At 31.4% G+C, this 15,723-nt stretch overlaps 2 protein-coding genes across 3 annotated transcripts; both read left to right on the plus strand.

The window, feature by feature from the left end:
* Nucleotides 1-799: 799 nt before the first annotated feature.
* Nucleotides 800-4,918, plus strand: LOC123895537 (serine/threonine-protein kinase D6PK). Of its 2 annotated transcripts, none has more exons than XM_045945944.1 (3): nt 800-1,014; nt 2,050-3,051; nt 3,685-4,918. In XM_045945944.1, the coding sequence occupies exons 2-3, from the start codon at nt 2,138-2,140 to the stop codon at nt 4,571-4,573; spliced, it is 1,803 nt and encodes a 600-aa protein (XP_045801900.1). In that variant the 5' UTR covers nt 800-1,014; nt 2,050-2,137; the 3' UTR covers nt 4,574-4,918. The 2 variants fall into 2 exon arrangements, with proteins under 2 accessions (XP_045801900.1, XP_045801901.1); XM_045945945.1 differs by having other exon boundaries at nt 804-1,199.
* A 4,397-nt stretch (nt 4,919-9,315) lies between these two features.
* Nucleotides 9,316-9,957, plus strand: LOC123896268 (agamous-like MADS-box protein AGL62). The gene has a single exon (XM_045946679.1). The coding sequence runs from the start codon at nt 9,316-9,318 to the stop codon at nt 9,955-9,957; it is 642 nt and encodes a 213-aa protein (XP_045802635.1).
* Nucleotides 9,958-15,723: the final 5,766 nt, after the last annotated feature.

Raw genomic sequence — 15,723 nt, forward strand, 5'->3', positions numbered from 1 at the left:
AAATAATATTACATAATCATAACACAATATTTTTTTTTAAGTAATTTAATGACTAAAATTTTAACTTTTAATGTAAATAAGTGATAGTAGTAGAGTTCGAAACTTGTGTATTTTAACTTTTTAAGCATTAATATTCCTTGTATTATTAACCCACTTTAGTTGATCGAGTGATGTTGGTTTGAGACCTTAGAATATGTTTTTCTCAAGGTCTCATGTTTTTTAAAGGAAAATATTAACATGGGCACTAATGACACATGTTAATAAAATAAAAGTAGAAACAACATTTTGAAACTTATGTATTTAATTTCTTAAATATTAAAAAAAATTAACATTAAATATAATTTTCTATATTTAGAACCTTAATATATGCATTTAGGACACATGTTAACATAACTATTTTTTTAAAGAAACCCTAACTTCAAATCGTTCTCATTATCAAATGCAGAAATACAACCTTTTCTAATGTACCAAAAAACAATGCAGAAACACAGACAAATCTATTTAAGAAATTAACCTCCCCTAATTAATATTAATTAATCCGAAGCCTTTGACCCCAAAATTTATTAGTGTTTTTTGAATCATAAAATATTCACCACATTAAATTATAAATTATTTTCTCATCCAAAAATTTATTTTAACAAAATAAATAAATAAAATTAATTTTTTTTTGTACAAAAATAATTGTTTATTTATCCATAAAAATGAGAAAAAAAAATATTTTTTTAATTGGAAAAAAGCATGCAATAGCTGAGAACTGTTTAGTGATTTGGACTTATCTTGGTTTTAGGGACAAAAAACCATTCAAATTATTCATTCAAGAATTAAACTTTGCTTTCCCTTTGACCCCCCCCCCTCTCTCTCTCTCTCTCTCTCTCTCTCTCTCTCTCTAATAGTCCACCCACCGCAGGCCCAGTGTCTCTCTCTAAGGCCTAAGCTACCACCAAAGAGAGAAGAAGAAACTCTCTCTCTTTTTCTCTCTCTCTCTCTCTGAGTTTCTGTTTCTACAAATTTGAGGTACTCTTTTACTTTCCCTTTTGGCGTTTTGCTTTCCCATTTTATTTTCCTCTTCAAGTTTATCTCTTTTCTGCATCTGGGTCTCTCTCTTTCTCTCTGGATCTACTTCAGATTCTACCCTAAACCATGTTTTCTTCATCAAGATCCATTTTTTATTCACTATCACTTTCATCTACCTCCTCATGGTAATCTATTTTCCTCTCACACTAATACCCATCTTTTGTTTTTCACCAAAACCTGCATTCTAACTCAATTTGACTCATAGTCAAACTCTTCATAATTCTTATTTCAATTTTATTAATTTATTATTATTTTGTGTTTTTGCATTTTTTTTAATGTATGAAACTATGAATTGATTATTGTCTTTGTTGGTTGGTTAGCTTTATTAATCTAATGATCATGTTTTTGCATGCAGCTATACTAGTACTACTCAAAGTTTTGTTCTTTCTAAGGATGTAGTATGGTTTGATTTGTTAAATGGGTCCTAGGTTGTTTGTTGTGTTAACTGTTTGTTTATGAATAATATCTGGGGTCTGAGAGGGTCTAGGTTGTCTAATTATGTTTGTTGATGTTTTTGTTATGTTATGTTATGATGTTCATGATTTGTGTTTTAAGTGGAGTGGTTGTTTCACTTATTTGCTTGATCTATATGTCTCCTTTTCAATGTGAGCTAATTGTGTGTTTATTGGCTGGTTAATTGATTTTAGTGATGTTTAAGTATGTTTGGATGAGGGGTGATTTCGGAAAAATCACTGTGGGCACTGTGATTACTGTCAATCTCATAAACAACTAGTCCAAACATGACTATTTTTCGACATGTTAATATGTGTTACAATGGATTCTAGTAATGAAAGATGACTATTCTTGGTCAGACTTTACTTACCTCGCGGCTGAACTCTAGAACCAGAGGGTTTATACCAAAAAATAAATAACTATCTTTTGACATGTTAATATGTTATTGTTAAACTGAGCATGTTTATTCATACTTTGTTGAAATGGCTGACAGTTTTTTTATGATATTGATGGCTTTGATAGGTTGTTTGTTATTTTTGAAGACACAAATGGATGCTAAGTCGTTGATTTGGTCAATTTGATCTCAATTGAAATTCTTTAGCATTTTCTGATGGACTCGAAAACTAGTGCTAGAGCTCTCTCGAAACAACAACACAAAACATCTGGGATTCAAACACCTGAGGCGAAAGACCTTCAGTTTTCTTCGCTGTCGCTTCAAACACCTGAGTCTAAGTCTGTACAGAACACGCCAAAGCAGAATATTGGAGAAATTTATGAAAGCAAGAAGTTTGGAGGTTCAATCCAAAAGGGTTCTGCTGATTCATTGAGTAATAAATTTGGTTCTGGTGCTTCTTCATCCGCACTTGGCAAAGCATCCGGAGAGAACATAGGCTCACAGGAAAGCTCTATTAATCAAGACAAGAAGACCTCAGAATATGGCAGTGTGAAGAGCAGTTCGGTTTCTGCCAAAGCTAGTGACGGGACCAGCAGTATTGCAAAGACAAGTGGTAGTGCTAAGATCAGTGACCGAGCTGATTTAGTTGAGAGTGGTAAGAGCAGTATTTGCCGAGGAAGTACAAGCAGTGATGTGAGTGATGAGAGTACTTGTAGTAGCTTTAGTAGCAGCGTAAACAAGCCTCACAAGGCAAATGACATGAGATGGGAAGCTATCCAAGTGGTTAGAACTAGGGACGGAGCATTGGGTTTAGGCCACTTTAGACTTCTCAAGAGGTTGGGCTGTGGAGATATCGGCAGTGTTTACCTCTCTGAGTTGAGTGGGACTAAATGTTACTTTGCGATGAAGGTGATGGACAAAGGGTCGTTAGCAAGTCGTAAGAAGTTACTTCGTGCTCAGACGGAACGGGAAATTCTTCAGTCACTTGACCACCCGTTTCTCCCAACTTTGTACACTCATTTTGAGACGGAGAAGTTTTCATGCTTGGTGATGGAATTCTGCCCGGGTGGAGACCTCCATACTCTTCGGCAGAAACAACCAGGGAAGCACTTTCCTGAGCAGGCAGTAAAGTATGTTCAATTTATAACTCAATTTTGGTCAATTTATACTCAACTTGTTGTCTTTTTGATTTCGTTCTATTAGTTCTAATAAACCTTTGCCACTAGGAAGTGGTTGGTTCTACAATTTTGTTTACATGAAACCTGCAATCTGGCTTTCGAGTGATTGAAAATGTTTTTTTCCCCTTAGGGAATGATGCAGCTTATATCTTATTGTAGAAATGATGCAAAAACTGGACCTGATTTCAGTTACAATCAATGCTTTATGCAGTGTGTTCGGTTCAAATGAGGGGAGGGGAATAGGATATTTATTAGATTTTTTGTTTGGACAATACATCTTCGCTCCCCATCAAATGAACTAAAATTGAGTGAGGACCGAGAAGCGTTTTGCTTCCCTCCATATCCCCCAAACCAAACATTTTTCGCAGATATTTTAAATTATAATTTTTCGCCACTATTATTGGAACAACTCTTGGGAATCTACTTTATCTCATTGACTGGGATATTTTGCTTGATTATTCTGAGTTCCTTAAACTCTTCAGTTTCTGATACTTCTTAAGCCTTATGATGATTTCTTTGATTATTTTTGTACGATGATAATTTAATTTTATGGCAACAGTCTGCTAATTTCGTCATAACTTGCAGATTTTACGTGGCAGAGGTCCTACTGGCGATGGAGTACCTACACATGCTTGGGATTGTATACCGTGATCTTAAGCCAGAAAATGTCCTCGTTAGGGATGATGGACATATTATGCTCTCCGACTTTGACCTTTCCCTCCGATGTGCTGTTAGTCCAACCCTCGTTAAATCCTCTTCAATGGATTCGGAGCCTTTAAGAAAGAATACTGGTTACTGTGCTCAGCCTGCGTGTATTGAGCCGCCGTCCTGCATTCAGCCATCCTGTGTTGCTCCTACCTCGTGTTTTTCACCCCGTCTCTTTTCTAGCAAATCAAAGAAAGAACGGAAGCCCAAAACTGAACTTGGCAATCAAGTTAGTCCTCTACCTGAGCTCATTGCAGAGCCGACCGATGCTCGGTCTATGTCGTTTGTCGGAACCCACGAATACTTGGCACCTGAGATAATCAAGGGTGAAGGTCACGGGAGTGCAGTTGATTGGTGGACTTATGGAATCTTTCTATACGAGTTGTTGTTCGGGAAAACTCCATTTAAGGGATCTGGGAACCGAGCCACGCTGTTTAATGTGGTAGGTCAGCCGCTAAGATTTCCCGAAGCACCTGTCGTTAGCTTCGCAGCAAGGGATCTTATTAGAGGTTTGCTTGTAAAGGAACCTCAACACAGATTGGCATATAAAAGAGGCGCAACCGAGATTAAGCAACATCCATTTTTCGAAGGTGTGAATTGGGCATTGATCCGATGTGCTACCCCACCCGAGATTCCAAAGGCTGTTGAGTTTGAGAAGATACCTTCACCGGCCACCTCTTCTGCCAGCGAAAAGACTGTTGTTAACCACATGCCAACAGCTCCTAATCAGAAAGGTTCTGATAATTATCTGGAGTTTGATTTCTTCTAGAGATATAAGACAAAGACAATATATATTGATTGCAACAAAAATGGTTTTCTTTTAGAGGTGGGAGGGAACTGTGTTTTTCAATGTTTCAGGAACAGACAATGATGAGGAATTGTATGTTTGTTTTTGTTGGCTATTTTTGCTGTTTCAGATTTGTATGGCATCATAATTTAATGCATGGCTTCTCTGTCATCTCAAAGGCATAAAAAAACAACCATTTTCCCACTCAATGCCAAACTAGCTTATTGTGGTCATTGATGATGATAGTGATGCTCTTAAGGTCCCAATGGTAAAGTATACTACTATGCAATGCAATTGTAAGAAAGAAAAGGACACTATTTTTTTCTACCTAGGGACTCACCATTTTTCCTGTAGTATAGTATACTTTGTCAAATACCTTCTCAAGGTAAAAGCAATATCTAAATCCAAAATCAACTAAAATACAAATACTTAGCCTATGTTTGGTATCACAGTGAGTATACCGTAATTTTGTAGAAGCTACATAGTGTAACTTTTGGAAAATTACGGTGGATCACCATTATTCTGACATGCCCACTCTGATACGAAACATAGGCTTAGTAGTTTATGTGTTTTGATCATGGCAAAATGGTTAGTAAGATTTCTTGTTTCCATTAGTATTCATGTGAAAATATGAGCACTATGTTGAGCATGCCTAGAGTTTTGTTTTGTCAAGTACTGTTTTCATGAAACAGTAAAAAGTACAGTTAAGTATTGTAGCTTTTGGGAATTAGTACCATTGGTATTCATTCATGTGAAAATCCTTAGATCAAATGTTTGGAAACACTTTGAAACAGCAAAAACTACAGTCAAGTATTGTAGCTTTTCATATTACTGTAATTTTGGTAGTTCCAAACTTCCAATAGCATTTTTCATTTTATTATACTTGTATTGTTATTGTCGAACTTGAACGATAGCCGAGTTATTGGTTAATAGCTTTTGATTGTGATTCCATTTCTTTTTTTTTTCAAGTGTCTACATCGATGGGAGAATTGTGTTCGTCTGCTATGAATTTCTTAACTACTTTAAGGATTGTTACATATGGTGTTTGGATATTTTTGAGCTATTAATATAACGCTACTTCAAAGTTAAGATAAAAATAAAACGTTAATGGAACAGAAATGTGTAAAACGCTACTTTGAATGATTGTATGTGTTGAAAAAAATTGTAAGCTGCTTCCTAATTTTTGACTTGCTCTTGTCTCTTTTGTGGCATTTCTCATTTCTTTAACTCATGCTTGCATCATCTCCTCAAAATTGGCTCTGTGTAAATAGCTATCTTGGTTAGTGGCATGATAAACAAGGAACACGACTAATAGCTCCACGACCTGTGGACTTCAGTAGACTTGAGAAAAACTCGACTAACTTATATTTGATTGTCTTTGCACATTCATCTAACCTTCATTCGACTGAGAGAAACTCAACTAGATCTAAATTCGAAGACATGTTATGCACATCAAAAGGCATACATGAATTTAGTATATTTACTCATGCATGATTCTTTAGAATTTTTTGACTGGAATAAAGGATTACTGAATATCGAAAAAGGATCGATTCTATGTGTTTATTCCATGCAAACCATATATGGGCTAGCTAAAGAGTTTTGGGCCAAAATATAGGTTGACTCATTACAATTTCAGTTTAGATGGTTTCTCTTTCCACCACCCAAGTTTCTCTTTTCAAGTAGAAAACTTCGGGAAACGTTTCCCGAAGTTTTTTTCAATGTTATTTCTCTCCCCCCCCCTCCCAAATTTTCTTTTATTTTTGGGGGGTGTGGAATTTTTTGTGCCTTAAAAAAAACTTCAGAAAACGTTTTTCGAAGTTTTTTGAGTGAGAAAACAAATTTCGGGGGTGGGAAGAGATTTTTTTTTCAGTTTATATGACCAACTGATGGTATTTTTCTTTCGTCTCTCCTAAGCCTCTTGCGGCCCCATGATTTTCCATAAACATCCTACTCGAATTTTAGAATCTAAATATTATTCTTAGTTGCTCGAGTTCTAGAACACGGACTGGAAAAATGACCGATGGTCATAGTCTTGGCCCTTAACATGTTTTGATTGGTCTCTTGCAAAGACGTTGCATCTTATCCGGTAAATTGTTTGAAACTTTTTGCTCTTTCCTGTTAAATAATGTTAAAAGAACTGCTAATAGTGTTACTCACCACCACCACCACCACCAACAACAATTAGGCCTTATCGTACTAAGAAAAATTTTCATTGTAGATGTTGTGTTTGTTCCTAACTTTTTATATGGATTTTCATGCTACTCAACCCAACCTTCTTTGAGGTAATTTCCATGTTAATTATCTGTTATTTATCCCAATGTTTTGTTATTGGTTATTCATTCGTGTGTTAATGAATGTTTCTCCTTGTTTCTGCTTGCTAATATTTCATATTTCGGTACCTAAGATACGAAGGTAGCTGAATTCGTATTGCAATTCCCAAATTGGTTTTAAGGGCAAATTGGTCAAGATGGGGGGCTTCAAGGTATTATAGGGGGCCTAAATAGCCATTTTCGGAAACTAAACTCTAATTTTTATTTTTAACAAACCGAATTATTATAGGTATTGCAGTAAAACCAAATTATGAAACTCAAGAAAAACATTAGCAGTCCATACATATTATATTATAGGTCTTGTAAAATATAAATATTGAATAAAATAATATAAAGTAGAATAATACGTGATAAAATTTGAAAGTATCAAACAATTTTTTATCTTGTACATTGTTTTATGGAGAAAATATAATTTGTGTTTTAGCCTTTTAGGCAACTTGTATTTAAGACAAGAATATCAAATTTTCTAGTTCATTTTAAATTTTTAACACACCAAATCACAATGCCACTATTCCCTTTCTTTGATCTTATTTTTTATTGTAGCCAAAATATAAGTGGTTGAAATATGAAAAAGCTTATATATAGTCGCTATAACCTCACAAACTTTATTATAAAAAAAATAGTCACAAACTTTCATTTTTAATCTTTATAAAAAAAAAAACTTGCTAATATATTTTTTTTTATAAGCAAAATGATTGAATTAAAATAAGAACAATGGGTACTCAACCCTTACAACTTTGCGAAAGCCATTAGATGCTTTGAATACAAACTAATGGTTCGTTACTCCAATCTAGAAAAACAAGGGAGGAATTATGTCTTATTTGACCTATAAACCAAACCCAAGAAACATAATGTTGTTTCGAGTTCGCCATATACATCAAGTGGTTGCTAGCCATATCACATGACGTGCTTTAGCAAATCTCTTACTCTTAACCAAAACACCAAAAGTAGTTAAATGTTTCCAAATTTCCTCAAAGGGTATAAAAGTCTTGCTAATATGTGGACCTAAAGACGCATGTTAAAAATCTAAAAGTAGAAACATTCTCTTAAATTTTGTGTAATTAATTTGTGATCAAGTTTAAAGAGTGAATTATATAGATGCATGAATTATGATAAAACATTATATATATATATATAAACACTCGGAGGAGATGAGAACCTACAAGAGATGCCAATTTTGTTGGAATGTCTTCTAGATTCTTTGATGTCATTATATTCTCAATTCATAATTTATTTTTATTTTTTTACAAACAGATATAGGTACATTGATTGAACAACAAATTAATATAGCATAATTTTCTTTTTGGACATGAATATAGCATAATTAATTATATAAAAAATTGTTTGGTAATTATATACATGATACATGAATCTTAATAAATAAAGGTCTCGGGTTTTTTTTTGGATACAAGGTCTGGGGTTACTTGTATGGCATTTGACATTAAATGGTAGATAAACAATAATGGACTATATTTAATTTTTTTGCAAGAAATAAAAAACTGATTTCCATACATGTAATGTAATTAATAAATAAATAAAAATTCTTAAATAAAATAAATTAAAGATAATTGTTACTTTAACAAATTAATTTATTTAAAAAATTATGTTTTTCCTTTTTAAATTATAATAAGTTATAATTGAATAAAATAATATTTTTTATGTGTTCATAATTTTAATTTATTTCACAATAATAATAATATTTTTAAAAAGTGACAACCATATTGAATGTATTTTTAAAAAGTAATAATAATAATAATAATTTATTGGCTTAATCTTATTTGGTCTCTTATGTTTATTTTATGTTTCAATATGGTCCCTTGAGTTTAAAAAGTTTCAATTTAGTCTTTTTAGTCAAATTTCGGTTTAAATCATCCATGTAGCTAACAAATTTGCATGCGTGAACAACTTAGAGAGGCGTCACGTGAAAGTTTTAGACGAAATTAATTCAATATTTAATAAAAAGGACAAACTTAAGTTGACATGAGTAACATAAGGGACCAAATTAAAAGTTTTAAAACATAGAGGACCAACTGAAACCTAAAATAAATATAATGGACCAAATATGCAATTAAGCCTAATGTATTTCACAATAATAATAATAATAATAATAATAATAATAATTTTTTTACATTAAATTACTTACCATATAAACCACAAAAATAAGATTTGATGAAAATTTCTCGATACGGAAAATATTTTAATGTAAAAAAGGTTCAATGTATAAAAAAAAAAGAGCCGCGTGCTAAGCCACATGGCAATATGAGTGAGAATATACACGTAAAATTTGGCTATAAATCCCTTATTCACACCTCATTTCAATATGTCATTTTTTACTCTAAAGTCGAATACACATCCACCATTTAGTTTTCCGTTCTCTCTTTTTGTGATTCATCCATGTCGAGTAGAAGGAAAATTTCACGTTGCCAGAAGGTTGAGATGAAAAAGATTAGCAATGAGAGCAACCTGCAAGTGACTTTCTCGAGGCGCCGTAGCAGGCTCTTCAAGAAAGCTAGTGAGTTATGCACTCTTTGTGGTGCAGAAATTGCTCTTGTTGTTTTTTCACCTCGTGAGAAGGTATTTTCTTTTGGTCACCCCAATATTGATACAGTAATAGATCATTATCTCTCGTTGGTCCCACCTCAAAACAATGACATCACACGATTCATTGAGGCTCAACGTAGAGCTAATGTGCATCAGCTCAATATTGAGCTAACTCAGATCAACAATATGTTGGACAATGAGAAGAGGCGTCATGATGAGCTGAGTCATGTACACAAGATGTTTGAGGATCAGTATTGGTGGGTTTGTCCCATTGATGAGATGAATCAGGGTGAACTTGAATTATTCAAGAACGCATTGAAGGACCTTAAGAAACAAATTGTTATACATGCTGATATGCTTGTAATTCAGGGTCCTCTTACCCTAACCCTACCATTTTTTCAGAACCCTATGTTGCAACCCCATTTGTGTGGTTTCAACAATATGGGAGGAGGAAGAGGATATGACCCTCTAGATTCTTTTGATTCGAGGGTTTAGTAAACCTAAGACACATTGAATAGGCTGCCTAACCCTATTTGGAATGATTACAATCACAATAGGCTAAATTTACTTTTATATATATTTTGTTGATTTTATTGTTTATGTTTGAATCTTTGTTCTATCTTTGCACTCTTTTTCCTCTCATCAAGGTTTTATCCTATTAGGGTTTCTTTGATAAGATTTTTAATGAGGCTGAGAGATTCTTACACCTTGGGTTTTTGGTCTAGTCCCTGCAAAGTCATTTTGTATCCTTCTTATTTTTATTTAATATATTTCTCCAGGGTATTTCTTCAGTGGCGTTTGGATGCCAAAATAGTTGAGATGAATTATCTTTGTATCATTTTGGACTTAATAAAAAAAAATTATTTTTAATTAATTTCAATTAGAGCGTAAAGGTTTAACTGCTTTCATGTATGTGATTTGGTTAAAGACTAAATTATAGGGTTATTGAGATTAATTGTTGTCTTTGGTTTGTATTTGCATTTGTGTGTTGAATTAAGTATTTTTTGAATAAAAAGAATCTTATTTATTTGTATTTTTATATCTCCAAATTTTTATAGTCCAATGAATCCATTTAACTCCATTGTTTTTGTTTATTTTTATAGTCCAATGATTTATGCTCTTAATGCTTTCCAAAGTGAAACTCCAAAACTCAATTGTTGACAGTGGCAGAGTTAGGTTAAAAAGTTGGGGTGAGCCGCTAAGAAGCTTAAACTATTATTTTCCATTGGAGATTAAAAATACATATAAAATGATTTTAAATTTTTCTTAAAAAAAAAAATTTATTTTGATATAATTTATGAAAAACCAAATTTATGCAAAAATTTACACAAATTAATATAAATTTTCAATGGTAAATTTTATACTCTATTAAAATCATTATACATAGCAATTTTATTTTTAAAATAAGTGAAAATGTTAGAACATAACAACAGGCGTAAATACTGTCAAAAAAAAAAAACAGCCGTAAAAAAAAAAATTATACATAGCAATTTATTAAAAAAAGTGAAAATGTGCATGTCCTGGACTCGAAAAAATGTTCTTCTTATTCATGGACTCGCCTACCACTAGGCTACAAATAATATTGTGACAAATATCAATCGTTATATGTATATATTGCTTATCCGTTTACAAAAATATGTACTATATATACCGATTAAAAGCTTTGATCATTAATTTCGTGTACTACAATCAACCCTCTTTTTTGTACTTAAAACTATATTAATTAATTCAATCCCAAAAAAAAACTATATTAATTAATTATTACTAAAAGATTTCAGTATCATGCGATTTTCTTTTTCTTTTTTTATAAATAAAAAATTTAGGGCTGAAAGGGTGGTGCTCCAATCTAACGCGAAAATATCTTAGGGCTTTTAAAACACTTATAAAGATAATTATATTTACATCTTTCTAAAGACACTAGTGAAGCTTGACTCAAAACCTCCGCATCCAAAACCTGTTTTTTTATCACTAAACCAAACCCTTAGAATTAGTATAAGCGAATTTTACAAATACACAATAAACTCTAAATGCTTATTTTTTAAACGTAAAAACTACAACTATCAAAATCTTTATTTCTCTCTAACTTTTGTTAATTTTTCTACTTATTAAATATTTGTATGCTAGCTAGTAGCTATACAAGCTGATTAAGTACCATTAAAAGAAAAGGTGACTCAAAAAAATAGATGTTTCATGTTTGCTTAATTTGAGAAGTTGCATACGAGTATCAATGTTTGGCAACATCTTGACCTTATCATAAATCATAAATAAAATATAAAAAAGTTCACATGACTACATGGTGCCCCTTTGCATGTCATAGACCAAAGAGGGCTAAATATTGGATACTATGGGAAGAAGACACGTTAAAAGCCATATAAAGCACGTCCACACTAAAGTTTCTAACATATTTTTTGATGTGAAAAGTTTCTAACATAAAGAATTACAATTTCTTACAATTCGCCCTAACTAATTCTTACAACATTCACTTTTAAAATAAGCATCGCACTCACTTATAAATATGTATTCAAACCATATCGTAATTGATGTGAGATTTTTGAACACTCATTCGCGCTCAGTACTATTGAGCTTGGAGCGTGGATATAAATGGTGGATGACCTGATTAAAAATTAATAGTAAGCGGCACAACTGATCGTGAAGGAGGCTTTGATATCATCTTAAAATAGAGAGTTTGGTTTATAACTAAAATCATTTTTAAGGTGAGGATTGTCTTCACTTATAAATACATATTCATGTCATCTCACAACAGATGTGGAACTTCTTAATACAATTGACTTAGTATAAAAAAAATAAATGGTAAAAGTTGCATTAGATGTGTACAAAATAAAAGTTGCATCTAAAGTAATTTCGACATGTGTTTTTAATCACCCCTTTTATTTTTTTGCTAGTTAAACGTTTTTTACTTTATTTACTTTTTGTTAATTTTGGTAAATAAAGTGCATGACTTGTAACTAGTGATAATAACCACTCCAAGGGGTGGAGCATGAATGTGCAGTCACTTTGTTATATATGTGGAACCAATTTGGAACAAGATATAATATGAATATACTTTTATACTCCTAAGAGCATCTTGACTTTTATATTGCTAACATATGTTCTTTCTTGTATTATATATGATGCCTCCTTTGTTAGAGTAATTTTGAAGCCTAAGTAAAATTTCCGGATAAATTATGGATTTATCACTTAGAAAAATAAAATTAGCAAAGTAAAATAGTCATGAAAAGTTTCCGTGAACATACAACTTAGCCGGTAAGAATAATATATGTAAAGACCGAGGTTTAAACTTTGATACTCCCACTTATTTATTTTTAAAGGTAAAATTTTAGTCATTATATTATTTAACAAAAAAATAGTGATAAAAAAAAGTCATTTCTATTTTCCTTTTCACAAAATTTAGTGACGAATTAGAGTGAGACATTTCACATTTTTCCTTTATAGAATTTCTTCCTCACTAATTTATCTTTCTTTTATTTTGCATATTATTTGTTTTAGTTTTTTAAATTTATAAAATCATCATTTATAATTTCTTTATAGTTAAGCAACCGTAACATTACAACGGATAAAATGAAGCGCATGTAATTACATAAAATTTAAAAGTGGACACACCACCAAACAGCTCTGTTGATGTACATAATCTTTTAATTATGATTCAATAGATAGATTTGTAAAAAAAAAAAAAGTATTTATATTTCTACGTAAACATATACTTGAAAGTTGAAACAAGTGTTGTTTGGTTTGATTTAGTATTGCTCTTTAACAAATTTGATTACCATGCATGCACTAAGTTTCCTGCCAAAATATACCTCAACTAATGAGTTTTATATTATATTTAGTATTCAATTCAAGCCAAAATGAGATATATTAACTAAATCAACCTCCCTGGCACAAGACGTACCAATGTAGACTACAAAAGTTTATAAGAAGAGACAAACAATAAAAAACATATACAAAAGTCATACAAGGCCCAAACAAAATAGAGGACTAGACCACCAACTGTGATAGTTTAAAGCTAACGTAATACTCGTCGACTTCAACCACCTAAATGAAAACAGCTTGATCTTGTCCAACAAAATATGAGGCATATCTGCTGAGCCGCTGAACAATCGGTGATTTCTCTCCGTCCATAGAATCCAAATACAAAAAATGGAAATATCTTAACATGGAAATGCATCCTCTACCTCGTCCAAGATCCTTACCCCGGGACTTTTCTACCTTACAACGGAGAGAATATACATGTCTTTTAAAACATTAATTTGTTTTATATTATTAGTCATTTTAATGTTTCACAAGAAAATTATTAGTCATTTTAGAGGTATATTGAATTGAAATTTCATGGGATTTTAAAAGATTTTTTTATGACAAAAAGTTCGTATAAATGCAACAATAAAATTTTAACAAAAAGTTCGTATATCAGTTCTACGATTTTATGATTCTAAATTATTTTATATTTCAATAAATTACTTCAATTAAACGAATTATTCTTTTTGTAAAAAAATATAAATATCAAATATTAAAAAATTAATTGAGGTTAACCATTATTCTTAATCTTAGGGTTTGTTTAACATGTTGCACATGTTTTTTTTTTTGACACAACATGTTGCACATGTTAAATATCTATCATCAATTTTTAACGTAGTCGGTGTTTTTTTATCAAGTAGCCTAATCTAGTGACTAGAATTTCACCTTCGAACCCCAATACCTACAATGATTTGTAATATCTCTACCAATTAAACTATGTTCACGAGACTAGTCAATATTTTTCCATCCATATAATGTGCGTCACACTATACATATGTATTTGGACTAAATTTTAATCAAATACATTTGACTTCTTTACATGTATTGAAGATGAGAGATATAAAATTTTACTCCTATGCTAAAGAGTACCCTAGGCCACTAGTTAAACATATAAACAAGAAAATTATGTCTTGGAATTGATGCATTCAATACATTGAAAGCGTAAAAAGTTGTCTTATTACTATTAATTTTATTTTTTATTTCTATTTTTTCTATGCTTAACAAGTGTCCCGAGAACACTGTTTAACATGACCCTTGTTTTATTTTGTTTGAAATATTTAGTAATTAATTTTGAAAATGATGGAAAAGAAAAGAGTAGAAGTGGATGCCACTTGAATCTCAACAAAGATAAAAGGATAGTTAGTACCAAATTACTTTTAAAATTGCATTTTACTTTCTAGTAAATATATCTCAATTAGGAGAAACATTGACGCTTGTCTAGCTCTGCAGCTCGTAAAGGGCTATGCAGTTTGTAAAGGGCTAGATCCATAACACTCCTGGCTACTCGTTCTGTTGCGGATTTAGCCTAAGTGTCCATTTCAATTGCTTCTTCTATTTGGGAAAGTCATATAAGCTAGCTTATACGTAGTTTATAAGCTCATTTGGTTAAAAAATGAGTTCTATTTGGTAACAATTTTTTAAAAAGAGCTTATAACTTATTTTACTAACTTATAGCTTTTTTTTAAACTCTATTTCAAGTAGCTTACGAACTTATAGCTTATCATTTTTTCTTCTAATTTTACCCCTATCATTTTACTTTAAATAATTAATATTAATTAAACATATTTTTTTATGTCATTTCATACATATAAGCTAATTCAACTGCTAATTTACCAAACATTACAAATTTCATCAGATAACTTATTCGCCATAAACTAAAATCTAACTTATAAACTAGTATCACTTATAAGTTAATTTATTAGCTATACATTATTTTTTTACCAAACAGAGCTATTGCAATATTCATGTATTAGAATTAGTAATTTGAATTATCCTGTACCAAATTTTTTTTTTTTGAATTATCCACTTATTCATCTTATTGTAAAATTTTAGTTTTTAGACAACTTGACAAAAAATACTTATACTTCAGTAGAGCAGTCGACATCCTTTACGGTCGTCATTCATTTCAAAGAATATTCGTTACATCTCAAATTATTATTGTAGTCAGTGTTTTTTACAATGTCGTTACACATGTATTTGGACTAAATTTAGACCAAATACTTTTGACCTATTTACCTATATTCAAGACATAATAATTTAATATTTTGTACAAAAAATAAAATAATTTAATACATTTATTTTATGAAAAAGAGTGTTTGAAATATTTAGAAAAATAATTATAAAAAAGAGGGAAAATTGAAAACGAGTAAAAACTAAAAAGTGGGTGCCACTTGAATCTCGGGTACCTTTCAAACAAAGGTCCAAGCAGTGTCACTCATTCATTCATTC

This window comes from Trifolium pratense, linkage group LG7, assembly GCF_020283565.1.
Source record: "Trifolium pratense cultivar HEN17-A07 linkage group LG7, ARS_RC_1.1, whole genome shotgun sequence".
NCBI lineage: Eukaryota > Viridiplantae > Streptophyta > Magnoliopsida > Fabales > Fabaceae > Trifolium > Trifolium pratense.

Excerpts from the sequence above, each read along its gene's own strand:
- LOC123895537 (XM_045945944.1), top strand. The coding sequence starts at position 2,138 with ATGGACTCGAAAACTAGTGCTAGAGCTCTCTCGAAACAACAACACAAA. Across the intron at positions 3,052-3,684 it reads TTTCCTGAGCAGGCAGTAAA|ATTTTACGTGGCAGAGGTCC; the intron begins GTATGTTCAATT and ends CATAACTTGCAG.
- LOC123896268 (XM_045946679.1), top strand. The coding sequence starts at position 9,316 with ATGTCGAGTAGAAGGAAAATTTCACGTTGCCAGAAGGTTGAGATGAAA.